The sequence below is a fragment of the Petromyzon marinus genome, chromosome 31, assembly GCF_048934315.1.
Source record: "Petromyzon marinus isolate PM22_M1 ecotype Great Lakes invasive population chromosome 31, UKy_Petmar_22M1.pri1.0, whole genome shotgun sequence".
NCBI classification, from domain to species: Eukaryota; Metazoa; Chordata; class Hyperoartia; order Petromyzontiformes; family Petromyzontidae; genus Petromyzon; species Petromyzon marinus.
The window spans coordinates 10,026,846-10,053,382 of NC_133697.1; the positions used below are offsets into that span (position 1 = coordinate 10,026,846).

The 26,537-nt window shown below is 46.2% G+C and overlaps 2 protein-coding genes across 4 annotated transcripts in view; one reads left to right on the plus strand and one right to left on the minus strand.

Annotated features, from left to right (window-relative positions):
• Positions 1-2,290, plus strand: part of LOC116947808 (uncharacterized) — a 16,551-nt gene extending 14,261 nt beyond the window's left edge. For all 3 annotated transcript variants that reach the window (XM_032963972.2, XM_076071071.1, XM_032963977.2), the window contains one exon: positions 120-2,290. In XM_032963972.2, coding sequence (XP_032819863.2) covers positions 120-368 — 249 coding nt within the window. In that variant the 3' untranslated portion in view covers positions 369-2,290. The remainder of the gene's footprint in view (positions 1-119) is intronic.
• Positions 1,561-25,305, minus strand: NXF1 (nuclear RNA export factor 1). Its single transcript, XM_032963980.2, has 20 exons — positions 25,029-25,305; positions 23,247-23,607; positions 22,814-22,982; positions 21,552-21,635; positions 19,431-19,535; positions 18,721-18,801; positions 17,016-17,085; positions 16,537-16,625; positions 14,507-14,614; positions 13,748-13,857; positions 10,504-10,540; positions 8,353-8,477; positions 7,338-7,445; positions 6,933-6,991; positions 6,681-6,796; positions 6,176-6,218; positions 5,547-5,619; positions 4,301-4,483; positions 3,207-3,267; positions 1,561-3,001 (listed from the first exon to the last, which is right to left on the minus strand). The coding sequence occupies exons 1-20, from the start codon at positions 25,078-25,080 to the stop codon at positions 2,963-2,965; spliced, it is 2,073 nt and encodes a 690-aa protein (XP_032819871.2). The 5' UTR covers positions 25,081-25,305; the 3' UTR covers positions 1,561-2,962.
• Between the last annotated feature and the right edge of the window lie 1,232 nt (positions 25,306-26,537).

Sequence of the window (26,537 nt, forward strand, 5' to 3'; positions counted from 1 at the left end):
ATGGCCGGTTCAGATAATCGTCGCTGGTGTTGGCCGTGAGCGGGAATCTACCTCGGGTCACCGGGTTTGTAGCGCAATGCACTAACTGCTACACTACCGCTCCCCACACACATACGCAGGGCCTACGGGACGCTCCACCAGGAACTCCGGCGGCCGAGGCTACGGCGCTGGTGGCTCGCTGGCGGGAGAGACTACGGCAACATCGTCGTCTGCAGGCTTTGTCCGGGCCAGGCCACTTGGATAGCAGCCTGGGTTTGCGCAGAGCCCCGGAGCCCGGCTCGGAGCCCAGCCTGGTTCGGGGCCTCCTGCCCACGTCACACGCGACACTGCCCCATCAGGCCTGGGCAGGTGTCATCTGCAGAGACTGAAATCAAACCGCATGGGGCAGCGAAAATGTGTTTTGTCCGAAATACCAGGCTAATTCTGGTGGGGGTGAGGTTAAGTGGGTGTCCCCGCCCATGCAAACCAAATTTGGCCCATTTACATCTTGTAATTTAATATCGCTTTTCTATAATACAAAAGGTAAAAGTAAATTTTAGAATGCACAATCCAATGCTACATTTGCTGCAGAGTACAGTATTACATTCGGAGTGCTTGGTGAGTGATGATTCTGCGGAGCAGCGACTGAGCCAGCATCGCTGCTGCACGCCCTGTGCCGGCGTCGAGTGTCAAGTGGTTGAATCTGCACGTCTCTTCCCACTACAAAATATAATTTTCACGGGAACGAAATTTCACATGCCGCGAGATCAAAAAAATATTCAGCACCCGGGGGGGGGGGGATTCATCATCCATCCACGACAGCGTCACAGTATCCCTGCAGTGCAACAAGAACGCCTCCACAGCACCTTTCGAGTCATTCTAACATGCACATCTGAAAAGGTCAATTATGTTTTAAATGTATTATTCAATCGTTTCAATGTTACTTTTGTACTGTGTTGTGAAAAGTGATATAGGTGTATCATTTTTGGGTTAGGAGTAGAGTTGCACTGAATTCAGAACTGAATGCAGAATTTAGTTCCGAAAGAAGCTCCCATTGAGAGACAAATTTGTCTTCGAGGTTTTCCCCAGGCCGGACCCCACAGCGATGGGATTGGCAGAGGTTGAATTGAGAACCTGGAAAATTAAACGATTGCAAAAACAGCAGCATCAGCTGCCTTGATTGAGCTCAACACACCCCGAAGGCGTTTTTTTTTTTACAAAAATCAACACCAGGTATTGCAGATGCCCACTGTATTGTATATGCATTCATTAATACCCCCCCCACGTGAAGGGCTCACAAGTGACGTCATTACATCTATCCATCTAAGGAACGAAACATGAGGCTTTCTCCACAAATCTGGCTGTCCGCCTGATGCTAGTTGTAATGGTGAAACTTTGTACTCGGATTGTAAATGGTGTGGATTTACTCTCCAACACACCGGTGTGCTGCACTAGTAACGAATTGGCACGTTCTGTTTACGTGACAAACCTTACTAATTGGCTGTGTTGGGTGGTGGCGGGTTTAACGACACATTTCTATATTTATGCAATCTAACAAAAACCTATATTATGGAGCGAGAGCAGAGATAATATTTTATTGTGTCGTTTGCTCATTTTAAACAACAAAAAACAGCCCTGCTCAGAAAATTACATAAACTTTAAAGTTTCCACATATGCTGACATTTTTATAAAAAAAAAAGCGCATCACATCCAGGCGTAAAGTAGAAGACGGTTTTCAAGCACCACAAAAGTCGGCACTTGGCTCAGATTCATATTTACTCTGCCAAGTGTGACCGTTTACACACACACAACTCTCAAAAGTCAACACGTAAGCCTCTCGCCTTTCATTCATTGCGATGCTAATTGGTAAATACAATGACTTTTGCTCATGTACAAGCCAGGTTTTCTTCAAAAAAAGCACAATTTGTTAAGCGTTAAAGTTAACAGTAATAAAAAGATACCTGTGTCAACTCTATGAAACATGGATCCTTAAGCAGATTTCTTAAGCTCCAGTGATCTCTCATCCCCATCATGGTCTGTCCATCTGCCTTTTCACATTCCCGCGTGATCTTCAAATTATTGAAGCCTTTACACAACCATTTAAGGCATCCTTTCGACTGGTAAATAAGGGTATCTGCACTGTAGTGGGGGGGGGGGGGGAAGGGGGCTTTGAGGTTTGGAGTTTGAGGAGCTCTGATTTAAGCGCTGCGGGAGCTAAAAGCGTTACTAAGCATCAATCGTATTTTCCAAACGTAATACTTGTTAAAACGTTAGTTACACAATCAACATAAAAAACGCGCAATTCTAACCATTACTGGCTCCCTGTCTCTTTTGTACTGAGTTTCAACCGATGGATATTTTATTGCCGTGAAATAATTTTTGATACAATAAAGTCGAGATCAAAACAAGCAGTACGCCTAGGTTTTAAATAGTGGGTCAGATGGAAGGGTACGCCCCTCCCTCCCACTTTGCAAATGGAACATCCGAGCCAAGCCCGCACAGGAGGAGGGGGGGGCCCTCAACCAAACCATAACTACACTGGGATCTGGCTCGGGGCCAAGCAGGGCCAGGGTCAGGACTAACGACGCTGCATCCATTGTGGCACTGGTGCAACTCCCGACACAGCGTCGCCTCGTCATTCACGCGCGTCTTGAATCCTTGTGTGTGTAAGGCGTCAATGATGCAGCTTCGCTTCTGCAGTGGAAAAACAACGTTGTGCCTCCTGAGTTGTGCTGGGCTGCTTTTGGCATGGCCCCAGCATGGCTTGGTTGTACAGTGGAAAAGAGGAGTAGAGGGGGGGTGGGGGAGAGACAGTTGCCATCGTTTTTTTTAAATATAATTCCCTCCCCACCATTGTAAAAAAAAAGGATTCTGCAAAAAGGACGCGAGACGAAAGGCCGACGACGTGAAGGAAAACTTTTGGACCGTGAGCGAGGTTCTGTCCGGAACCGAGTTGAGTTGGGGGGGGGGGAATGCCCCCAGATCACTTCACAAATGCTTCCTTGGGAATATGCCCCGCAGTCTGTCGACGAGAAGATCCGAACCAGAGCAGTGGCCACAGCCGGAACCGGAGCAGCGGACAGCGCCGGGGGAGAGAGTGGCGGGGGCGGAATGAAAAAGGGAGACAAGCAGTATCATTAGAAGATGCTCATCAAACACAAACACGACCGTCCATTTGCAATCCCGCGTATCGGTCAGCGGTGGAGGAGGTGGGGGACGGCACTTACGTTTAGTTGAGTAAAGATTTGTGCCGACCGCTCGAAATCCCAGCTGTGCTGCTGGAGGCATCTGTGGGTAAACGTACACAAAGCAATGGAAGGGAAACCAGTCAATGCCGCGAATCATTAAACCGGTTTGCAAACTGGGCACTGGTTCCCATTCCCACGGCAGCATGAAATGGTCACGCCCACTCTTAAACTCAACTATTTAATATTTTACCAAGTAAGGCCCACTAAGCTATATAGCTCTTTTTCAGAAGCGACCTGACTACAAGTGGGTTATCATGTGGAAATGTATAGCAGCCAAATACTCTAAACGCATGTTTCTAAATTTGGAGGGAAAATGCGGATGACTCGCTCGTAAATGTGAGTGGGCCATGCAGTTCCCTACACCGAGCCACCTGGCTCACTTTCCTATGAGAGCAGCAGGACTATGCGGTGGGCTGTCCTCGGACACAGTTTTAACATCACATGATCAACGCGGCAATGACGTACCATCAAGGTCGCGTCTCTTACTCACGGTAAGTGTAAAAAAAAACCCCAGCAGAAATGTACAAAAATATTAAGATTTTAGCTTGGGATGATGCAACCTAAATTCAGCTTATAGTAAACCTAGTTCAAAATCAACTATTTCACTGCCATTTGCCTCCGACTAGAAAGAGGAAGAGGCAGGGGAGATGGATTGGGAGAATAAAAGTAGGGCACGCTGGGCCATTTATGATCGTTGTCGAAACAGCAAGAAACTGCATCACGAGAGATACGTGCGTGTAGGGAGCGGTGGTACAGCGGTTAGCGTGCTGGCCTACAAATCCGGCGACCCGAGTTCGATTCCCACTCACGGCCAACCCCAGTAACGATTATCTGAACCGATCCTGGGCTTCCCATAGGTCGACTCAGCCTCAACTGAATACCTGGTGTGTAAACATTGCCACTGGGGAGACAAAGGCGGTCGGGCGTGGTACTGGCCACCCACCCCCTCGTGTACTGTGCCAGCCTTCACAGGTGCCCGCTAACAGCACTTGCCCCAAAAGTCTGTTAAGGTTATATGGGGGACATTTGTCTTTGTGTGTCGTGAGGCCCTGCACACGTGCTCCCTTGCCCACCTCTGCGACCACTCCAGGTTCATGCCGGACTGCGTGGAGAACGCCTGCAGCATCTCCTGCTGGAGCGGCGTGAGCGTGGGTACGGGGCTGCTCGACGGCGTGGGCGCGGGCATAACGAACGCGCGGCGGATCTCCTCTGTGCTCGCGTTGCGCACAAACAGCTGGTCGTTCACGATGCACAGCCTGACGGCACCATGACAGCATGGGTGGAGGGGCAGGAGGGGGGAGACACGAGGCAGGTTAAGGTTACGAGAGCACAAGTGGAAGGAGCAGCAGAAGACGGAACAGAGGACAAGCAAGCAGGAAAGATGAGGCAGTAATCGAGGAATGCCAAAACACTTAATGAAGTTCTGATCAAATATGCAATGTAGGACCCTCCCCAAGGCTATCCCTTTATAAAGGATTGCACGTGTTGCCACCGAAAGTGAATCATCGGCTATTTGCTTATAATCATGTATGGATTATTGTTGTATTTATTAAAGATTTCGGTCTTAGGATTTGCAGTGAGATTATGGAGCAGAATTTGTCATTACGCGGAGGCATTTCCACAAGGAGACACGAGAGTTTTGTGATATCCGGTGGGAGGTAGCTCAGACGGTGAAGTCAATTCAGACAACTGGCTGGTGAATCAGCTCTAAGTCTGTAAACCACATAAAAACGCTAGGCGCCGCATGCAGACTTAATTTCCAAAGCACTGCTCATTTGCAAGAGGAAGTCGCTGGTGGTTGGTGCAGGGAGGGAAACCCTATTTATAGTTATTTCCATTGTCCCTCAAGTGCTTTGTGTTTTTATGCCTCCCATGGAGTGCACTGGGGGAAGGAAAGGAGGCTCACACCCCGGTGCGTGAGGTGCTTGCTAGGTGTGTGCAGTGCGCTTAACTGCAAGGTGTGTATGGAATGTATCTATGTTTGTTGAACTTCTTTCACACCATACGTAGCCAACCGTGCTAATCGCGTTGACAGGTCTGCTGCTGTCGTTTCACAGCTGTTGGTGTACAGGTTGCCGAGCTAAGAGGTGCATTGTGCAGCGTAATGTTGCGTCACTAGCAGCGGGGCGAGTGGTGTCGATGCAGGATGGACACGCACACGCATTTCAATTAGAAACCTGAACCACGCCGCAAACAAAAACCAGTAGAGATATCACTCAAGACCCTTGGGTTCGCTTCGGGGCTCTGTATGTGTGTACAGTGTGATTTGTAAAGCGTCAGAATGCGAGGCACGTGCGTGCCACGGTGCTCAAGACTCACCCGCCGTTGGCGGCCGGCACGGCGAGAAACACCCTCGAGAAGGCCCTCACTGACTCACGGCATTTCCCCTCGGCTGAGCATCCACATTGACAGGTAGAAAGAGTAAAACACGTGGATTTAGAGAACATTCCCAGGTAAACGGTATCATTCACACTTTTAAGAAAAACAAATGTGCAGCAGGGATGGCCGATAATAAAGAACGCCAATGGAGAGGGCAAGCCAGGGAGTGGAACGAATATGACAAGGCAGCCACCGAGGAGACGGAAAGCGATGAAAGACTCGTGCGTAGGCGCTGTGTACATTGTTACATTGCAGGGTCGTGAGAAATGGTGATGGCTTGAGGCCTTCATCCAATAGTGGAGTGATCATGGCTGATGGTAACGACGATGTGCATTCACAATGGCACAGGCAACACGGGCATTAGATAACCGCGTTGTGGGCAAATACCACCACAGCAGAAGATCAACTACAATGGGTGCGATGGTTTGTAGGGAACGTGACGCCAAATGCACCTGGTGTAGTTAGACCACCATTGCATTGCAAATGATGCGGCTACTGTTGGTTATAAAACTGATGATGATCTTGATGCCGTGTTGATGCTGATGAATGTGAATAAGGCAGCCACTCACTCTCTTTGAAGAAGCCGTTGACTGTGAAGTTCAGCAGGGACGCCTGTAAAACAGGAGTCTCGAGTCTTACTCAGCAGCAACCCAAGAAGTGGAAACTGCAGGGTTAAGGTCTATGCCAGGGTCAACAGCACGAGGGCTGCTCTAAACAGAAAAAGTTATCGTCGGAAGTGGGTCAACAGTACGTGGCCTGTTTGACCAGATATATAGTTATCCTGTGCGGAGAGGATAGGTGTACGTAGCCATCCGAAGTGAGTTAGGTGATATAGTCCCGTGTGTAATGGTGTAGCGTTGTATGAATAAAAGTTGTCACCTCCAACCAGTGTCTGCAAATGATAACACTACACATGTATGTATGTTGAACTTCTTTCGAAAGTACATAGTCAACCATGCTTAATCGGAGGTGCGGACAAACAAACAATGTGGTTAAACATTAATAAGTGGCTGAGCCAGCGAGGGCATGCGGGTTACACGGGGAGGTAGTTCAGCAGAAGCTAATTTGGCTCACCAGGTGCACGCTGACGTCGATGACGAAGGAGGGCAAGTCGTGCTGTGTGTGCGGCAGCTCGTTGAGAAATGCCACCACGTTCAGCCGCGTGTGCTTCAACAGCTTCTGCCGCATGACTGCGGGGAGGGGGGACGAGGGAAAGGCGGGTGACAAAACGGCATGAAACGGCGATGCGCGGCAACAGAGCGGGGCGCTCCCTGGCACCAGCCCCGCCAGGAAATACGTAATGTGCGCTCAGAAACGGGCACTCACTTGGATCTTTCAGCCTCTTGATATTCCGGCTCTCTTTGAAGTACTCGCCCAGGCTGCTTCTGTAGGTGCAAACGTCGATTTGGAATATTAGGCAAACTTACCGGCTGCACTTGCATTCGGAATCGTGTTTCATTAGTCATACACGAAGATATTTTTTCTTATGGCATCAAGATATTTTAGCATGAGCCGTTTTTTTATATGAACTTGGCAGGCAGACTTAACTTTGAACATTGAAAGTAATCTTTTAATTGATCGTTTGTGGCCTTGTTCATGCCAGGGAGTACTTATGCTGATTTTGGGCACACAAAGGATCTCATCGTCTGCGGTATACAACGTAAGATCTGTCCGTGCGAGAGCCTTGCCATCCAGTGTGTGCGTGTTTGTCTCTCTGGGGCAGCAACTCACTTTGAGGGGTTTTGAGGGCTGTGTGGGATGGTGATGGAGCAACAAGCTGTGTCGTGATAAGCGTTGAGCAGACTCTGGCGGTTTGCAGAATCGTACACGGTGAAGTACCTGCCAATGAACAGCACATGCACACAAAAGCACATTAGTCAGCAGTCCCGGGACATTGCATCGATTCAATAACTGAAATCAATTCGCATGCTCAACAACACGTGGTATCGATTTGAACGTGAGAATCTATTATTTACAATTTATGCACATTACATGCAATTATACATTTAGGCTCAAGGAAGAACACCATACAAACAAGACGGAACAAATGGAAACTTTAAATTAGATGATTTGCAATTACATTTATACACAGAGTAACACGTGGATTAGACACCATACATAAGTTAAAGACATCATTGTGTTCAGAACAAGATACAAGTGGGCTTGGATAGGGCAGGTTGCTGGAAGGGATGGCTGGTGGTTGAGACTAACAATGGAGTGGCAGCCAAGGGAGGGAACAAGAGCGATAAAATCAGCTCGCATGCAAGTTATCGGTGGATTATTGCATTGGAGGATAGTTGGAGATGGCGCAGTTCGTAAAAGCCTCCAACCCGCAGTGGATTGATCACGGCTGATTATGAAATGTTACATATGGTATTCTCCAAAGTATAAGCGTTTCTTTCATTATTATTTATTTAGTTTACTACTTTTTTCATTTGCTGTTCATTGCGCACGATTGAAATCCACATTTCTCAGTCTGTTAGCCGTTGAGGTCATGGTGGATTTCATTCCTGTTTCCGTATAGCACTGTAACATTCTCGTTTTGCTGTAATGTGCACTGATACCTACTTTACTGAGCCTGATATTGGCACTTAAAATAAAGAATGTTAGATTTATTGTTTCTCCAGGCTTTAGGACACACCACCTACTGCTGTTTCAAAATACGGAAGAAAATAGCCCATAATATAATCTGGAAAACTTTGCAACACTGCAGCATGTATGTGTGGTGCCTGGGAAGGTCCCTTACTGCGTGAGAAACCGCAGGATTAGGCTCTTGATTTCATCGTTGGGGAAGTAACCCTCCCTGGTGGGCGGCAGAGTTGTGGGCGCCTCCAGGTCAAACGCGATCGGTGGCGGAAGCTCCTGTCCATCCTGATGGCGAAGATGATGAAAATGACGATGATGATGATGGCAATGGTGTTGATGAAGAATATGATGGAGGTGATGAATTATTTGATTGATAAGTGGTGATGGCAATGAGGATATTAACAAGGTGACAAAAGTTGGAGTGATGATAGTCGTGATGTGGTGATTATGATGGTGGTGACGATGATAGCAATGAAAATGTGTTGAAAGTGATGATTGTGGTAATTATTAAATGAAGATCGTTGTAGTGACGATGGTGGTGTAAATTGAGTACAGTGATAATAGTTTTGGTGATGGCAATGACGGTGATGATGATCGCCAGTTGGGCAAAAACAAAAAAACAGACATTCAACAGCCATCCACGTGCCAATTTGTGTCAGGGTATCATCGGATAAACATCACATGTAACATTTGAACACATTTCTTCAGTTAAAGTCACGTAGGTAAAAAATAAAATAACAAAAATAACGACGTTTCGGCCACAACACAAGCGGCCTTCATCAGGTGAAGGGACGAGACTGTCTGGAGGACAGCCCTGGAGTGAAAAAAAAGCCACGCGCAGATCACGACCTTTAAGCTGTGTGAGAAGAAACAAAGCGCCTTGACAAAGGAATTAGGAATAGGTTTTACCCTTTTAACTGGCACAAAAACTGACACCTTTATTCAAGGCATCATGTTTGCAATAACCACAACACAAGCAGTCAAAATGCAAACAAAAAAGACAACTCTGATAATATGCACTGTCCTTGAATTTGATTGGTCCACACCCGAGACAGCTTTCGAGCCTAGTCTCCATTGGTGTTGGACCAGAAGACGCCAAAAGGGTAAAACCTATTCCTATATCTTGTTTCTGGCAAAGGAGGTCTCATAATGTAAATGCTCACCCCGAGCCCTCAATACTCTGATAGTGCGCTGTTTTTGAGTTGTACGCCTTTTGGCGTCTTCTGGTCCAACACCAATGGAGACTAGGCTCGAAAGCTGTCTCGGGTGTGGACCAATCAAATTCAAGGACAGTGCATATTATTAGAGTTGTCTATTTTGTTTGCATTTTGACTGCTTGTGTTGTGGTTATTGCAAACATGATGCCTTGAATAAAGGTGTCAGTTTTTGTGCCAGTTAAAAGGGTAAAACCTACTCCTATATCTTGTTTCTGGCAAAGGAGGTCTCATAATGTAAAGGAATTAGCATAGAATTTAGCATTGAAATGGCTCATTGAAATAGCTAAGTTAAAGTATACACATCCGCAGAGGCACCCCTTGACAAAGGAATTAGCATAGAATTTAGCATTGAAATAGCTGAGTGATTAGTTTGTAACTGGTCACAGAAATAGCTATGTTAAAGTCAGATCATATACATTCACCGAGGCACCTAGTACAAATCAAACAGGAGAATTTAGCGAAACACAACCACGCTCAGACCGCGGACCTTTAAACTGTGTGCGAGCAAACAAGGTGTCCTGACCAGTTACAAGCTAATCACTCAGCTATTTCAATGCTAAATTCTATGCTAATTCCTTTGTCAAGGGGTGCCTCTGCGGATGTGCATACTTTAACTTAGCTATTTCAATGCTAAATTCTATGCTAATTCCTTTGTCAAGGGGTACCTCTGTGGATGTGTATACTTTAACTTAGCTATTTCAATGAGCCATTTCAATGCTAAATTCTATGCTAATTCTTTTGTCAAGGTGCTTTGTTTCTTCTCACACAGCTTAAAGGTCGTGATCTGAGCGTGGCTTTTTTTCACTCCAGCGCTGTCCTCCAGACTGTCTCGTCCCTTCACCTGATGAAGGCCGCTTGTGTTGTGGCCAAAACGTCGTGATTTTTGTTATTTTATTTTCTACCTACGTGACTTTACCCAATAGAACCAAAGAGTATGGATCCTAGCAGTCACGAAAGCTTTAAATCTAAAATTCTTCAGTTAACTTTTTTGAGGAGTTTTAACTGGTGCCCCCTATTACCAAACACTTTCCCCGATGATAAATATCGCAGTGCGAGGTTAGGCTTGAGAGACGACGCGAGGTGGGAAAACTCACCAGCTTCATAAGCTTGGGGAAACGCTGTCGCACGGCGCTGTCGATGCACACACGCACACACGCATGCAGTCAGAGACAGGACACGAGCACAGGGCAGTGGTGGTGCTCACTGGCGCCGTGCCATTCACCCTCACAGGCCCACCAAGCCACCCTACCCGTGGCGTCACTGCCTCACATTTTACCCCCCCCCCCCACTGCTTGCCAAGTGACACCCAAGAGACTCGAAGCTTGCCATCACTTCAGCAAATTTCATTCTCGTATTAAAGAAAACGTGAAATAAATTACGTTTTTTTTTTTTTACGAACGGTTAACGCTTTATGCAGCGCATTGGAAACAATACACTATTTTAAATCATTTTCTTTAATACCGCTGGACTGAATTTTGCTTTAAGGACAGTATAAGTGGAAAATACCGATTTGATTACCCCCTTTGTGTACACAAACCTGCGTCACTGACTGCCACCATATTAAGCCCTTGCTGCCTCCTGTGTTGCTTTACCATGACCTTGGTTGTGAGCAGTGATTGCTGCACTTAGATCACGGTGATTGAATCACGAGCATGTTTTTGTGTGCTCAATATAACCTTGCCATTGCAATGGCACAGATACTAAAGCAGCAAACGTTTCTCGTCCAACAGAAAGCAGCAAGTGTCGAGAGAGATCCCCGACTTCCTGGGCTACGTTACGGGTTGAAAGACTATTGTTTCTACGTCGCCTGCGGAGACCATTATATGTCGAGCATGGCTCGGCATGCTCTACCCGTACAACCGTACTCACCACTGCCAGTCACCGGTCGCGACAAGCGATTCCTACAACCACACTCACACTGCAACTGGAAAATACGACATGAGGGCAGCCGGGTGGCCAGGCAGGCTGGGTGGGCGCCGTTCCAAGAACTGCGGCACCCACGCCACTTTCTGCTCATCTCCGGTAGGAGTTGCGGTGACGTGGGGGCGTCAGGAAAGGGTACACACGTGGGTAAAGCTGTGGGACGACACACTGCACTCCGCCACCCTCAACGGTCACAGCAAAAAAGCAGGTGAGTGACCAAGACGGCGCTGAATCTGCAAGTGAGAGGAGCTCCAGTGAAGGTCATCCCAGTCATTGGAAAAAAAAAAGAGTGATGTGGACAATAGAAAGAAAATGTAGGCAATCGCCATTCCAGCCAGGTCAACAGGGAAAATAACAAGTTGCTTAGTTAACAAGTGTCTCCGCTGTCCACAGTGCCCTTAAATAATCCGTGGAATGCATTAAAATGAGTCTGCCTGTTACTGCAGGCATCGGCCTCTTTCGGGGTCTGTCAGCCCAACCCCACCGTGGTGCTGCAGGCTCAGCTAAGGTGGGGAATAAGCGAGGGTACGGGCTGGCCCAGTTTCCCAGCAACATGTGGTCGTCATGGTTCCATTGTTGTAACACTGCCGCTGGTGGTGGCAGTGGTCGGATGGTGGTGGGGTCACTGTCGGTCATTTTCACAATCAGAGCAGCCGCGCCTCTCCGCACCAAACGGGGTTCTCGGCCATATGCGGCCAGAGCCCAGACCACCCCTGCTGCACTCCTCCGCCGCCATGGCATCATGGGTACCTAGTGTAGCGGCAAGCGCCCCTCACGTGGCAGCGCCGGCCCCAAACCCAGCAGATTAATATGCACCTGGGGACGATGTTCGACGATCGCGGTGAAGATGAAAGCGGCGGGTGAAAGGGTGAAGCAGCGTGACAGCGATAGGAGGGCGAAGGGTGCCGACGGTGAGTGGGACCCTTGTGGCAGAGGGGGCAGCAGGGGCAGGGTCGTTGCACGGCCGCGCCTGTCTTAGGTTGTCCCTCGCCGTGAGGGATCTTACCCGTCCTCGGCTAACAGGCCTTCCTCAACGACCCTGTGTGGTTGCGGTGGCCGGGCCGGCACGGGCACGCGGCACGCGTCAACATGGGGGGCAGCTTCCTTCACGACTTCTTCTTAAGCTTCTATTTTCCACCATCGTCTCCTCTCCTTTGATTGCCGAGGCTCGCTGCGCAAGCGTTGTTGTTATGGAGACAGGCTGACCCTCCCGGGACGTTCCCAGCGTTCGTTTAAAACGAACGAGCCACAACAATGGCCACTTTTATTCTTGCCATCTCTGTGTGCCAGCCTGGTGGCAGTCTTTTCCTTCCCACTGCTGGTATCTTTACTTGTCTGTTATAATAGTAATAATAATTTCAACTTATGAGCACAGTATTCACTTACTCTCGAAGAGAGAGAACAACTCGGAGGCACAGTAACAGAGAACGCCTTTATCCTTCTATAGGTTTACCTTTCATCATTAGAAATTAAAAATACTTCCATCCCGTTGACTAGGCTGAAAGTATCGAGTGCACATCATGAAGTGGAGAATGAGATGAATGTCGGAAGAAACGAAGGCAAGGTAGGCTTTCAGAGGAAAATTAGAAATGAAAGATTTTTAAGGACAAAACTTTAACAGAAATGGAAAGGTTGCAGCTGTGAAAATGTCCCCAGGCCTCAGCTTCACCTGTCGGCATGAATGAAACCAATGTTAGCAGGGTCACCGGTGAGAGATGGGAGGCACAATGACGACACAAAGGCCAGAAAACAGACGGCGGTGGTCGAGAGAAACCACGCAACACACTTACAAACACCAAGTCAACAGCACGGATGTAGATTTCCTGACAAGACTGCTCACAAATTAGCAAAAGTGATTCACTATTACTTCTCGCGTGACAGATTCAAGTCTGTGACCGTCGGAAAATAATAAATGCAGCGCACGAGAAGGCATGCATCTCTCCCAACGACTACTTGAGTGAGTTATTAATTTAGGGAGAACCCAGCTGTAGAATGCTCAGTGGGTCTGAGGGATGAGGTAACTACGGCAGACATACAAAAGCCCTTAAGCATATTGCGGTAGCAGTTTGCAGGCCCAAGGGCGTGACAATAAGGCGATGGTGCATCTTGATTAGTCGATGGCAACTGCTTCTTTCCGAATATTTTTCAGTTGCCTATTCGACAACTGAAAAACATTCAACGACCCAGGGTAAAAAGTAAACGTATATCAGTGTACAGTGTTGCGCCTTCTCTAAACAAATCGCACAACTCTTCTCGATCTCTGTGTGGCAAGGGTGTGCCTGCCAGTGGGTGTGGGGGAACGGGCGGGGAAGCAGGTGCGGGCGGGCGGGCGAGCGAGCTGACGGGCGGGCGACCTGGTGACCGGGCGACAATGCATGCCCCACGGTTCACGGCAGCGGCACGGGGATACGGTACCTGATGTAGGCCGACTGGTCACGGAAGGAGTCGCACAGCGAGTTGCCACTCAGCCACAGCTCCTCCAGCTTGAAACCCTTGATCCGGTCCAGATCACGTTCGGACTTGAGCTACGCAATATGCAATACCATTTGCGTACGATTAGTGGTTTGAATGGCCACACCTGATGTCAGATTTCCAACTTAACAAGGTAGGGGGCTTTGCAACATGCGTTGATCTCTGGAAGTAGTTAATTAGCAGTACGAAGATTGATGGGTGGATGTCAGAGCAAAATGTGTTTTCCTATTTTAAAATAGTTTGTTGTGTTGTCTAGGTCTCCTAACTTTTAAACAAACCTTTCATAAATATTGGTGGTTTAAACAGGCTAATCCCAAATAGCTTCGTAACTTTAAACAAAAGTTTTGTTTACATTGGACCATCTTTAGTTGAATTATAGTGCCTCCTAACCCACATCTGGTACCCAAGAGATATAAATGCTTGCAGAAAACTCTTCAAAGCCCAAAAAATATTTCCAAGAAGTAACGCATGCATTAACCGATTAAATTCACCACACTCGCAGTGCACGTGATAATAAATTATCTAACAAAATGAAAAATAAGGCTAAAGCAGAAACAAAACTACAACATTGGAAGACCACCTCAATCGTGATTCTTGAACCGAATTGTTTAAAGATACATTGAATCACTGTCAGGATGAGATTAATAATGACAAGATGTGGGTCAGAAAAAATGTGACATGATCAGTGGCAGTCGTACGCACCTCGTTTCTGGAGAGGTTCATGGTCTTCAAGGACGGCGTGTGCTGGGCCAGTTCGGCCAGGTCGTCCAACCGGTACAGGCGATTGCTGCTCAAGTTGAGGGACATGATCTGCAGGAGCGGAGGGACAGGGAGGCACAGCACGTTTACAAATTTCCATCAATGTGGACAGATTGTGCATCACATTCATATGGGCTCCGACCCCATTGCAAACGTTTCAGTAGCAGAGGCAACAATGCAAAATTTTTGACTCTCCATCAGCAGTTTGATTTTATCCCGAGTTGACAGGAAGTTGTGATCGCTGGGTACAACATGCGCTATAATAATGGCAGAGATGCCCATTTACGGCTGTTGAAACATGCCTCTAATCTAACATTTTGGAGAGGTTTGGTGCATCACATTAACCTTCGCAACTCCCATATCTACGACTGAGGTGGCTATGAAATAGCAGTACAGGAAGTGGATTGAATCGAATTGTGCCTAGCTTTGAGTGTTATCCCCTTGTATGTTTAGCAAGTGTTCTCTGGCCTATTATACATATTTTCTTATATCTAAAGATAGTGCTTATAAGGATGATTGCTTTAATGTGCTCATTCCAACACCACTGCCTATGACAAAATTATCCTGAATGTGCCCGATATAGGTGAACCTAGGAAGATAAGCAAGTTAAGCATGGTTAGTACTTGTGGACGTGGGGCTGCCAGATGTGGCCAAGAGATGGCAGTGCTAAGTGTCACACAATGCCCCCCTCCCCCCTTCGTGTACGGCCTGGTGAGTTTCCTCCGGGTTCTCCAGTTTCCTGACAATGCTAAATACACATGAACTGAATGGGCCCAATATCTGAGCGGAGGACCCTCCTAAAAAGCATGAACACTCAAGGAAGCTTTTCTGGAAAAGCAAAAGGCATTAATATTACAGTGGTACCTCGGTATACGTCATTAATTCGTTCCAGAAGGTAGGACTTACACCAAAAATGGCGTATACCAAACGAATTTTCCTCATAAGAAATAAAGGGAAAGGAAATAATCCGTGCCAGAGTATAAGAAATGATATTTTATATGGCATATTATACATTAATGGGGTTGTATAAGATAATGTAGATGCTACTTATTACTAAAATGCATACAAAAAATAAGATGACAAAAAACACGTGAAAATTCACAGAGTCATAGCAAGGGTTGTGCACTGAACAAGATCTACTGTACAGGCAGACTGAGGAGCGGCGCTTTGTTTCAGTCATGAACGGGGTCTACGCGGGTACGCGGTGACTCATCCCGACCCATACAAGTTCTTGCAAGAGCGTCGTATCCCAAGCAAGACGTCGTATCCCAAGACATTTTTTTCTCGTCAAAACACGACATATTCCAAATTCGACGTATTCCAAAGCGGTCGTATACTGTGATATGACTGTATTTAAGGAAGATGTCTGTTGGAACTTATTTTGCCCCATACATAGCCAACCCCACTAACTGGAGGTGCAAAACTCCAAAATATATTTTATTGTGGACACATGAAGGCTGCGTTTAAAGGGATCCCCAAAACGTGCTCATTCCTAATGAAGGCTTAATTTCACAATGCCGAGAGCACATGTGAAATAAAGAAAAATAATACGAAAGTTACTCTTTGGTTCTTTCGGTAAAGTCACGTTGGTATACAATAAAATAAATCACGACGTTTCGATTGCAACACAAGCAATCATCATCAGGTGGGAAAACCACAGCAAGAATTTTTTCTTCGAAACGTCGTGATTTATTTTATACCTACGTGACTTTACCGAAAGAACCAAAGAGCATGGATTCCTGCAGTCACCAAAGCTTCAAATCTAGATTAATACAAAAGTTATTTCGGTAAAGTCACGTAGGTAGAAATAAAATAAATCAGTGAACCGTTATGTGTCTACAAATCAGTGATTTGTTTATATTTTATTTCTACCTACGTGACTTTACCGAAAGAACCTAAGAGTATGGATTCCTGCAGTCACGAAAGCTTCAAATCAAGATAATACAAAAGGCTGACGAGAGGAGAGGCCGTACTGTGGGTATGTTCTCGCTGATGATCTTGGTCACCGCGTCCATGCAGCTCTTGCGGTTCATGACCAAGTCAACGCCTCGGGCCTGAAGCTCTGGGAGGACAGCACACACGACATCGCGCACCTGAGGACCATGTTGGAAAGTAGTCACGTAACGGTTCAGTAATTTGTGCATTAAAATTATATTCTCAATCTCATGATACAAGAACTCGACTGTTCATACGAGGAATTACAACCTAGCAAAGTAACGTTCACGTGTTACTTTTATGTTAACGGAATGAACAACACAGAAATTATGAGTCAGTTATATAAGAGCCATTATAAACAATACATAAGTCAATCCCTGAATTAAATAGTATCCTTTAATCGTGATCATTTATAAAAACGCAAGAGGTGATGTGGGAAACCACTAAACACTTTGTGAAGTGTAAATTAATATATATATTTCTTAAAATAAAATTATACATAAGTTTTAGGAGTTACCTTCATCATTTCTTATTCCACTCAAGTCTAGGGCTTGTTCAGCAGGTTCAAATCTTCTGCTTAAACATTCCTAGACAAGACAAGCGCAGACACACACAGCGTCCAATACCTACTATCACCTAGGAATGTCCTTAACGCTCGTGACGTCACTCCACATCGCCCAGCCCCCCTCATTAATATTCATGCACAGGTGACAGCCTCCAAATGGACACCCCCCACCCCTCCTCATTAATAATCATGAGCAGGTGACGTCACTCCACATCGAACAGCCCCCCTTAATAATGAGGTGACGTCCTCCAAATGGGCACCCCCCCAATTATTATCTACTATGAGCCAAGAATGCCTGTGTGCAAGGCTCGTGACGTCACTCCACGTTGACTAGACCCCCTCATTAATAATCATGAGCAGGTGACGTCTTTCCACATGGAGCATCCTCCACCCTCATTATTAATCATGAGGTGATGTAACTCTACGTCGAACAGCTCCCCTCATTAATAATCATGAACAGGTTACACCCTCCATATGGACCCCCCCCCTCATTAATAATCATTCACAGGCGATGTCCTCCAAATGGACTCCCCCCCCCATTCATAATTAGCGGGTGACGTCACTCCACATGGGGGGACGAGGCGCCTCCTCCCCCCTCCTCAGCGTCAACTTACAACCCTCACTACAAAGGCAGAACCCTCACGTCACGCGATCTCCGTAACGCGATTGAGACATCAAAGTAAAAAGGACGTCATGATGAACAAGGGATTATAACCTTAGAATTAAATAGGTCTGTGTCACCGCGCCCTTACAAATTGCACACGCATTAATGCAATGAATATCACGTCGCAGTCTACTTTTCGCTTGCAAGTTTCAGATTTACTGCAATACACAAAAGGCTAGTTTTAGCACCAATTACGGCAAATGATATTACCCAAACACTTGCAAAGACACATTGGATGGGTGGGGTTAATAACACTCATAGCTGGCTGCCTTTGCCACTCACAATGCTATGTTGTTTACATAAGAGCGCCAGATGTTAATTTAAGGTCAAGTTGACCAAACCGAGATGTTAATTTCTGAAGGAGCATGGCCATGGTTGCCAGGACCACGGTAGTGTGCTCACTCAACTACAACACCAAGGACAAAGATTCTACATTTAAAATTCCAGACTATCGAGGCAAGTGCTGTTATGGCTCACAAGAGCAGAAGGTGGTTTACACTACACCCAGGTGCATTTCTCTCCAATGCTGATATTTACACACCTCAACAGGTAATTGTTCAGGTCTAAGTGTAACTAGGGGAAGTTCATGATAGGTTCAGATGAAAATACCACTTGCCACTGATGTTGCACATGGTTTGAAATCTAACTCTGATGACTAATCCACTATTCCACCGCTCTCCACACACAAAGATCCCCCGAACAGCCATTAAAGACCGTTTGGGCAAGAAACTGCGAGTAAGCATGTATTAAAACTGGGACAGTGCACGAAGGGATGGTGTGGTTAGCACCATGCCCCTGTGTTAATGTTCGCTTAGAACACCAGGTATTGTCATGTAAAGTTAAGTCGCCCCAGACGAGGTCCGGGACTTGTTTGCCACGAATTGAAGTAGGACTTTCGGATTTTTTACGCAGTGTGCGCACACAAAGACACACACACACAGCAGCGTTTCACACATTGCAGGTGGTTGCCGACCATGTGCATGACCTCCTCACCTTGATGTGCTGTAGATCCTCCTCTTTCAGGTCATTAAGGAGCGATGGCGGTGGGCCCGACTGGTTCATTACAACGGCGACCTACAAGCGGAGGAGGGAGCGGCCACAATGATCAGCTTGCCACAGGGATTATGGGCACACTCTGCCGTTATTTAAACTTAATGTTGTTCATCCAATAGGCAAATAATGATGCATCGATTCTTGTGTTCACACTACTTGCAGCAAATAGTGTGCGTGTGAGAATTGTAATAAATGTCATGGGTAAAACAAAACCGTACTCATAACACAAGTACAAAACATGTGAATTGATTTTTATTTGAATCTTAACTACCCGCAACAAGTTTAATTACCAGACTCATAATTTGATTAAAACATATTTTTATTTACGATTGTGAAACGTGTTGAATGGATGCAGAGGTCACATAGAGAACATATACAAATCGAAAAAATAATTATTCTTGCACTTATGACTCAATGCACGCATTGCAGGTATAGGAATACATATTAACTGATTACGTCAATATCCCATGACCTGCAGTTCACTTTGGTGGAAATCTTAAAAGGAGATATCTTGAAAGGCTGCATCAGGATAATCATAATGCCCTTCATCCAGGAAAACATCAGAGCTTCAAGACACTTTCAAAGCACGTGGTGCTGTTTGCCGATAGGTGAACTGGGTGGTAAACCAACGGTTTAGCCAATGCACTTACCTTAAAGTTGTCGGTGTCCACTATCTGCCGCGAGATGCTCTTCAGAGCTTCGGCTGCCGCGCGGTCCTCCAAGTGGAACACTGCCCGCTTGTCTTCATAGTGGAACTAAGGAAGGACATGCACACATACACGCATGTGAGCGAGCATGCTTGTATGTGGGCTCTGTTTTTACAGAGATTAACAGAGCTATGGTCATCCAGCATAACATGGTTGGCATGGGCCCTGTTGCTAGGACTGCAAGTAGTGAGGTTAACCTGTCCATATTCTCCCTTCGTAGCCAGAAATATGGGCCTCTTTGGCCTGTGGGCCCTGGTGCAGTTGCACCTGCCTAGCCACTAGATGGCTATGTTGTCAGAATTATGTGGAGCTAAGGCTACAAAATTATAATTTGTTTTCAGGATACGGAGATCTTGGCCTAGGTGCAGGCATGGACTCAGTCATTCACAAATCGCAAAAAACTCAACATTCGGCAGCAAAACTACATTGAAAGGAAAGGCATATAATATGCGACGTTTCGACCAATGACCAGTCCGCATACAACAGACCATTTAAAATCAAGTAAAACACGAGTTTTATGTTAAATTATCTTCACAATAAACCAACTGGTATGTGAAATCAGGCAAAATTAATATTATGAATGCGTTTTACAATACAGATCATGGAAGTAATTTACATAATGGTTTGACTTAACAAAGCTCTGTTAAGCAGATTTAAAGACAATGGATCCTGAAAAGGTGATCCTGTGGCAATAATGCCAAGAGGAAGTAATAACGCAATTGTGAGTCTATTATTGTTGCAGATTAAATGCTCGACAACAAAGAGCCCTGACATTATTATCATCCAGTCTATCCTCTGCTGAGTCAATATGCCCCTCATCTCATTGTCATCCTTCATGGTGCTGCCATGCTACACAATTATTTCGTATTTTTTTTTACAAATGCAGGGTTTACAATTCATTGTGCCACTGCATCTAAGCCTTAAAAGTCTTGAAGACTCGGTGCAACTGCTTGTGGCAAAATCTTAAATTCTATGTCATGTCTACTCAATTCTTCCTCGCTTCAAGGCAGCAAGTGTGGGCAAGCATGTCCTAGCCTGCTGACACATCAGCACCTCTGAGAAAGTTGATGCTGGCCACGGCATTTAATACTCACAGGTGTGCACTTAACACAAAATCCAAGGGACTGCATTAGTAGTCTCTGAATTTCAGATGTCAGATTGTATTAAGTATAGCCTGGGGGGAGCAGTTGAATATTTATTAGCACACTGTGCTAAAAATTCAGTGATCTAAGTTTGATCCGGGACGTGGGTCTGTGTCCTTCACCAACCCACACTAACCAACATGGTAAAGTACAGTCATATAACCCATACAATTGACACGGCATAAAGACCTTTATCCAGCAGTGGACGACAAAGGGCTGTATATTATTTCTATAATTAAGCATCGCCTATCAAGATTTGTAAGGCACAATATGCTCTTGTATGTTCAAAACTACAAGATCATAATTAATGAGGGTAGCAACACAAAGTTGCTGTGAAGGAAAACAAAAGCTTTGCATGTTGTACCAACAAATCCCATGTTTGCTGCCTGACATTCGGCATGCAGCTGACAAAAGCCACTACTTTAAACTGAAAGCATCATCGTTGTGGTCGTTGTCGCAACACAATCACAGTACAACCTTGAGCACTGAAAAAATGGCAATTTGACCAGACGTAGGGGGGACATATTATGTTGTTCACAGCAAGGTAAGAAATCAAAATATGCCCAATGTAGCCTTTTCATGAATTGATAAGACTTGGGGAAAGTTCTGTTAATGAGGATCATTTGAAAGCTGGGACAGTCCACGAGGTGGTGTAACTATCACCATGCCCAGCCACTTTTATCTCCCCAGTGCGGTTGATTACACACCACATCAGGTACTCAATTAACGTTGAGTCGACCAGGACCTGTTCAGATAGTCACCACTGTTGGTCACAGCCATGTAATCAAACTCAGGTGGTCGGATTGTTAGCGGGGAGACCAGGCGCACAACAAAAACAGCCATTCGTTACTAAGTGGCAGTGACATCACCAGTATTTGTACTAGGTTGGGGGCAGTTCGAGGCCACACGAATACAAACATACCTGCACGGGAGTGAAGGGCGTGGAGGAAGCCTGCTGCAGCGACTGCAGAAGCCACGTCTTGTTGTACTTTTTCCCGAAGGGAATCTGATGCACACACGAAACAGCAGCAACGGGGCGCTGAGTGAAAGATTTGTGCCAAGAAGGGCATCAGGTGTGTAAGAGAAAATAAAATGTACTTGACTTGAACAAGATCCTAGGGCACAAATAAACATATATGGGGGTGCGTGCACAGCTCTGCATTCGTGAAGTAAAAGGTCAAAGACATTTCAACATTTTAAAAGTAAATATCTGTATGGAATGCCAGTGGTGCAGGTGTCACATTGAAAAATATAATGTAATGTTACTATGTTCTGACCTCTTTAAAGAACGTTCAATGGTATTCAAATTAAATTCAACACTAAGTATAATTATTTTAATTTGTTTTAACCATTCACACCTCGATCAGCAATTGCACCCCCCCTCTATGAATAAACAGTAACAACATTACAATTGGACTTTTAATAATTCACCCCCACAATGTTTCACGAATTGTCATGTTTTGGGGTCATCACTCAATAATTAATTTTTGGCCTGTTTTCCTGTTTCGGTGTATTGTAAAAAAAATTCTACTTAATTTGTAGTTTTGTTTAATTTATCAAAATAAACTCAATATTCGCATATCAATTATAGAAATCATTAATTCAATGCAGATATCACACACATATTTACAACTACCAAGTTAAAAAAATACGTCATGCACCTTAATTGACTTGGCGATCCATGGGTTGTTTTGGCTGGCAGCACTGGGACATGAGTTACAGCAATGTAAACAGGCTCAAAGACTACAATCAGATTTCAACCTCAACTCATTCCCATGTTACATATTGAATTCTGGGATTCCAGACATTTTGATAGGGAATGTGAGCATGTGTTGTTCATCCTAAAAATAGCCCTTCTTAACTCCCCCTCCCTTTTTCATCATTATCAGCCCCTTTTTATCTCTGGTTATATTTCTGTGGACTTCAAATTGACACTAAACATTCCCGGTGTAATAATGCATGTGATGCAGATGTGAAGGACAGTGCATGCAGCCAGTGTTATTTTTAACATTTTAATTTTGGTAATTATTGTTCGGAGTTCTTGAACATAATTAAAACCCAAATAAACATGTCATGAAAATCCTATTGGTGCAACTGTCGACTTTTACAATCAGCATCTCATTCTCAAAACCCTGCTGTCCCAGGTGGTCCATCTCCACGTGTCTGGGAACTTGCTGCACTTACCGTGATCTTGTACCACGACGACCGCTCCCTGTGGCCTCCGCTTGTGCTGTGTGACGGTCGCCCTCCATACCCCGTCGAATCGGGACGGAAAGTGACCTCAACAGCCGAGCGCCGGTGGTCTGTCCGCTGCTGCTGCCGCCACCGATTGGGATTGGTTGAGTACGGTGTGCTGGTGACGCCAAGCCGAGTGCGCCACAAAAACACAGAAAATTACAGCACCCTGCGGTCAGCAATCAGTCAGGAGGAAGCACATATGCACTTTTCCCTGAGCTAGCATTAAGCCCAATTATAGGCTGGAATTGTTAAAATATTACTCGCCATAACCAGGAAAACAACTCAATTCAAATGGATCGTCGTGCAGGGTGCCAACCACTGTGCCACCACTCTTCACACCACTTCTCACACATATTTGTGCACTTGGAATAATACGTACAATCGCGCCCGTGAACTTGGCATATCTTCCCACATGTCCACGTCATCATCGTCATTCAGATGGGAGCGGGGGTTTGGGCCACCTATTCTCCCACCTCCACCTCCCCTGCCGCCGCCGCCGCCGCCACCACCGCCACCACCGCCACCACCGTTATTCCTGCCTTTCCGATTTCCCCTAAAATATCCATGTCCACTTCTTCTGCCGCCGCCACCACCGCCGCCACCGCCGCCACCGCCACTGCTGCCTCCTCCACCGCTAGAGCGTGCAGGGGACCCCGACGACCTCCCATCCATGTAGAGTCTAGGGCCTCGACCCCTGTTCCTCCGGTCTACAGCCTGAGACCCCGTGCGATCGTCATGTTCTGTGCACACAGAATGGGAAGGGAGAAGAATGGGACACCAAACAGTTCATTCAGTGGTTGAGAATGCAGATCTAAAACAATACTTTAGCGCACAGGATAGTGCTATTGAAGTGGTCAGCGAACCGAGCTGTGAATCTGGCTAAGTTAGTTTCCGAGTCACCACGACTAACATGTGTCAATTTATATATAAACCGGTTCTAGATCCATCATCCCTCCAACAATCCGCACCGAGAGTGAAGTATGGCTAACAACCCCCACGATTGTCACGGCCTGGGAGGGAGGCCTTCTAGCACCGTACCTCCGATTACACGGTTGGCTATGTATGGTGCGAAAGAAGTTCAACAATGCAAAGGTCTGTAAATTGTTTTATATCTTGATACAATCAAGCGTTAATCCTAACGACCACTGCTGCCAAGATGATAGTGTTCAGAGTGGAAGAGTGCCAAGGGTTATATGTTAAGAATGACAGTTTGGAGTTTGTTAGATATTGGTTGCATAGATGTGCGTGCATGGGATTAAATTAAAGTAATTGTACTTTACCAGGTAAGGCCTATCGAGCTATTATAGCTCTTTTTCAAAAGCAACCTGGCCACAAATGATTGTCCGACTAAGTGGCTTATCGCGTGGAAAAGTATAGAAGCCAAATGCTCGAAAAGCGCGTTTATAAATGTGGAGGGGAAAAAACGGAGGGTCCGGAGAATAATCCACACGACTGCGGGGGTAGAGCCAGACAAATTCCAAATTCACAGTCGTCGGGGTCGGGATCGAACACACATCCTCCCATATACTAGGCGAGGGAGATAACGTCTTGCCACCCTATACAGTTGGAATTGTGTAGCTATGAATGTACACGTAAAGCCCCACGGTGCTTACGCACGCCGCTGCTGTTAGAGAGTGATCTAGATGGCTTTATATTATATAAGAAAATCGCAGGTGATCCAATATGTACATACATGTACTGCTCTTTTAGAAATCCACTGCTGGATGAGGGCTTCCCCACGCCGTGTGGGTCATGGTGGGGGGTCATTTGCTCATATCTCGCCACCGCATATTACACGGACAGAAATAGGAGGCACGTCGATTACTGTACCAACACGGTTACATAACACGACGGTGTCTGTTGGGAGGGGATGATGCCGATGATGCCGATGATGATGACGGTGGTTAACGACAGAGCGGCAGCCAAAGGGAGGCGAGGCGAAGCGGGGCCAAGAACGCCTAACACGCAACAACAAAAAAAATCACGGCAGCCGTGGAATCATCTTCGTGGGTAGGTGCCGACGCGTAATGTTAGGCCGCGAGGGACGGCGGTGACTTGCGGAGGGAAAGAGAGATGCTATCATCCAGCAGTGGATCGACCACGGTTGACAGGAGTTGAGGGAGGCGATGTGGAGGCCTTCGGCAGGCCTCGCCTGACTCACCGCTATAATGGCGCCCGTCGAAGAACTGATCGGCGTCTTGCTTCTGCGACATCTTTTTGAGGGATATTTAATTAAAAAAAACAACCACAGGTTACTCTTGTAACCAGACCGAACTTCGAAGACAGCGTTTTTTCCCGCCGTGGTTTTCGTGTGTGCGCGCGCGTATGTATGTCTTGATATTGACGAAGGTTATTGTGCTTCGACGCTTACGGGAACGATTGCAGGGGAAGCCCTACCCCCTCTGCTCGAGACTCGCGGACGAAAGTTAATCTCGCGAGACTCGGCGGCGCGAGACTTGGTGGGGGGGAGGTGTGTAGGGGGGGTCGCCCAGTGCCCAACAGCGTTGTTGCCAAGTCCGCTTATAATACTTTTAAAAATGATCTGACTTCGATTATAACGAGTCGAATTCGGATCGAGAGTCGGGAGTTGTGGTTTTTTTTTAGGCTTCGTTTAATTTGGAGGTCGCGGTTGGCCTGTGTAGGGCAGATGGGGGGGGGGGGGTGCCAGTGCTTTGCGCTCACGAGAATGTTACCAACATTGAGTGATGATCTTTTGTTTGTCACAACTGCGTGCGTCGCTCGCGAAGTTGTTACTTTAAATCAGGGGTCACCAAACTTTTCTCACAGTGGGCCGGATAACTGAAAGAATGACGAGCGCGGGCCGCATAATAAATAAATAAATATTCCTGGAGCGTTCGGACCTGTGTTGACAGCTGGAAAATCTGGGGGCGGGAGAGATGCGTGTTTGTGTGTGTTGCCATGGAAACCATGGTAACGTGTTGCCATGGCGTTGCCATGGAAACCATGGTAACGTGTTGCCATGACGTTACCATGGAAACCATGGTAACGTCAGAGCGTAGGCTGAGCTACCACGAGCCGGGGAAGGACTTGGGATGGCGCGAAATAAGCAAACGTTACAATAAACAAGAAAATCTAGATACAATAATTTTAAATAGTAAATTTAAGGCACATAGCAGTCAGGAGGTCTCCGCACGCGTGAAGATCTCCTAGTATTCTAAACATTTAAATTGTATCACGTCTCGTGTTCCATACGTTTTCATCAACCAAATTCAAGTACCGTCGGCGGGCCTGATGGACTTACGTCGCGGGCCGGATGCGGCCCGCGGGCCGTAGTTTGGTGACCCCTGCTTTAAATGAATTATTTTGCCACGTGTATTGTGCAACTCAACATTGTTTGCAGATTTAAAAAAACTAGAGCAGTGTACTAAAACAAACAAAAAATAATTTTACATGAACACCCTCCACTCCCACACACTGATGTTTCCCAACCCACAAAGACAAAGATCCCCCTGCATATTATTGGGTCTTTCGGAAAAGTCACGTAGTTAAGTTCAAATAACTTATCTACGTATCATATCTACGTGACTTTACCGAATTCCTGTAGTCACGAAATCTTTAAGTCAAGATCTCCCGTATAGCCTTAACAGACTGTTGGGGCAAGTGTTGTTAGCGAGCACCTCTGAAGGTCGGAACGGCACACGAGGGGGTG

What these genes read in the sequence shown, in the direction of transcription:
- NXF1 (XM_032963980.2), bottom strand. Translation starts at nt 25,080, where the DNA reads ATGTCGCAGAAGCAAGACGCCGATCAGTTCTTCGACGGGCGCCATTAT. An exon ending in TCCCCAAGCTTATGAAGCTG is followed by an intron (nt 8,478 to 10,503) that starts GTGAGTTTTCCC and finishes CTTCGCCATCAG; the next exon opens with GATGGACAGGAGCTTCCGCC. An exon ending in CAAGAGGCTGAAAGATCCAA is followed by an intron (nt 6,797 to 6,932) that starts GTGAGTGCCCGT and finishes CCCTCCCCGCAG; the next exon opens with TCATGCGGCAGAAGCTGTTG.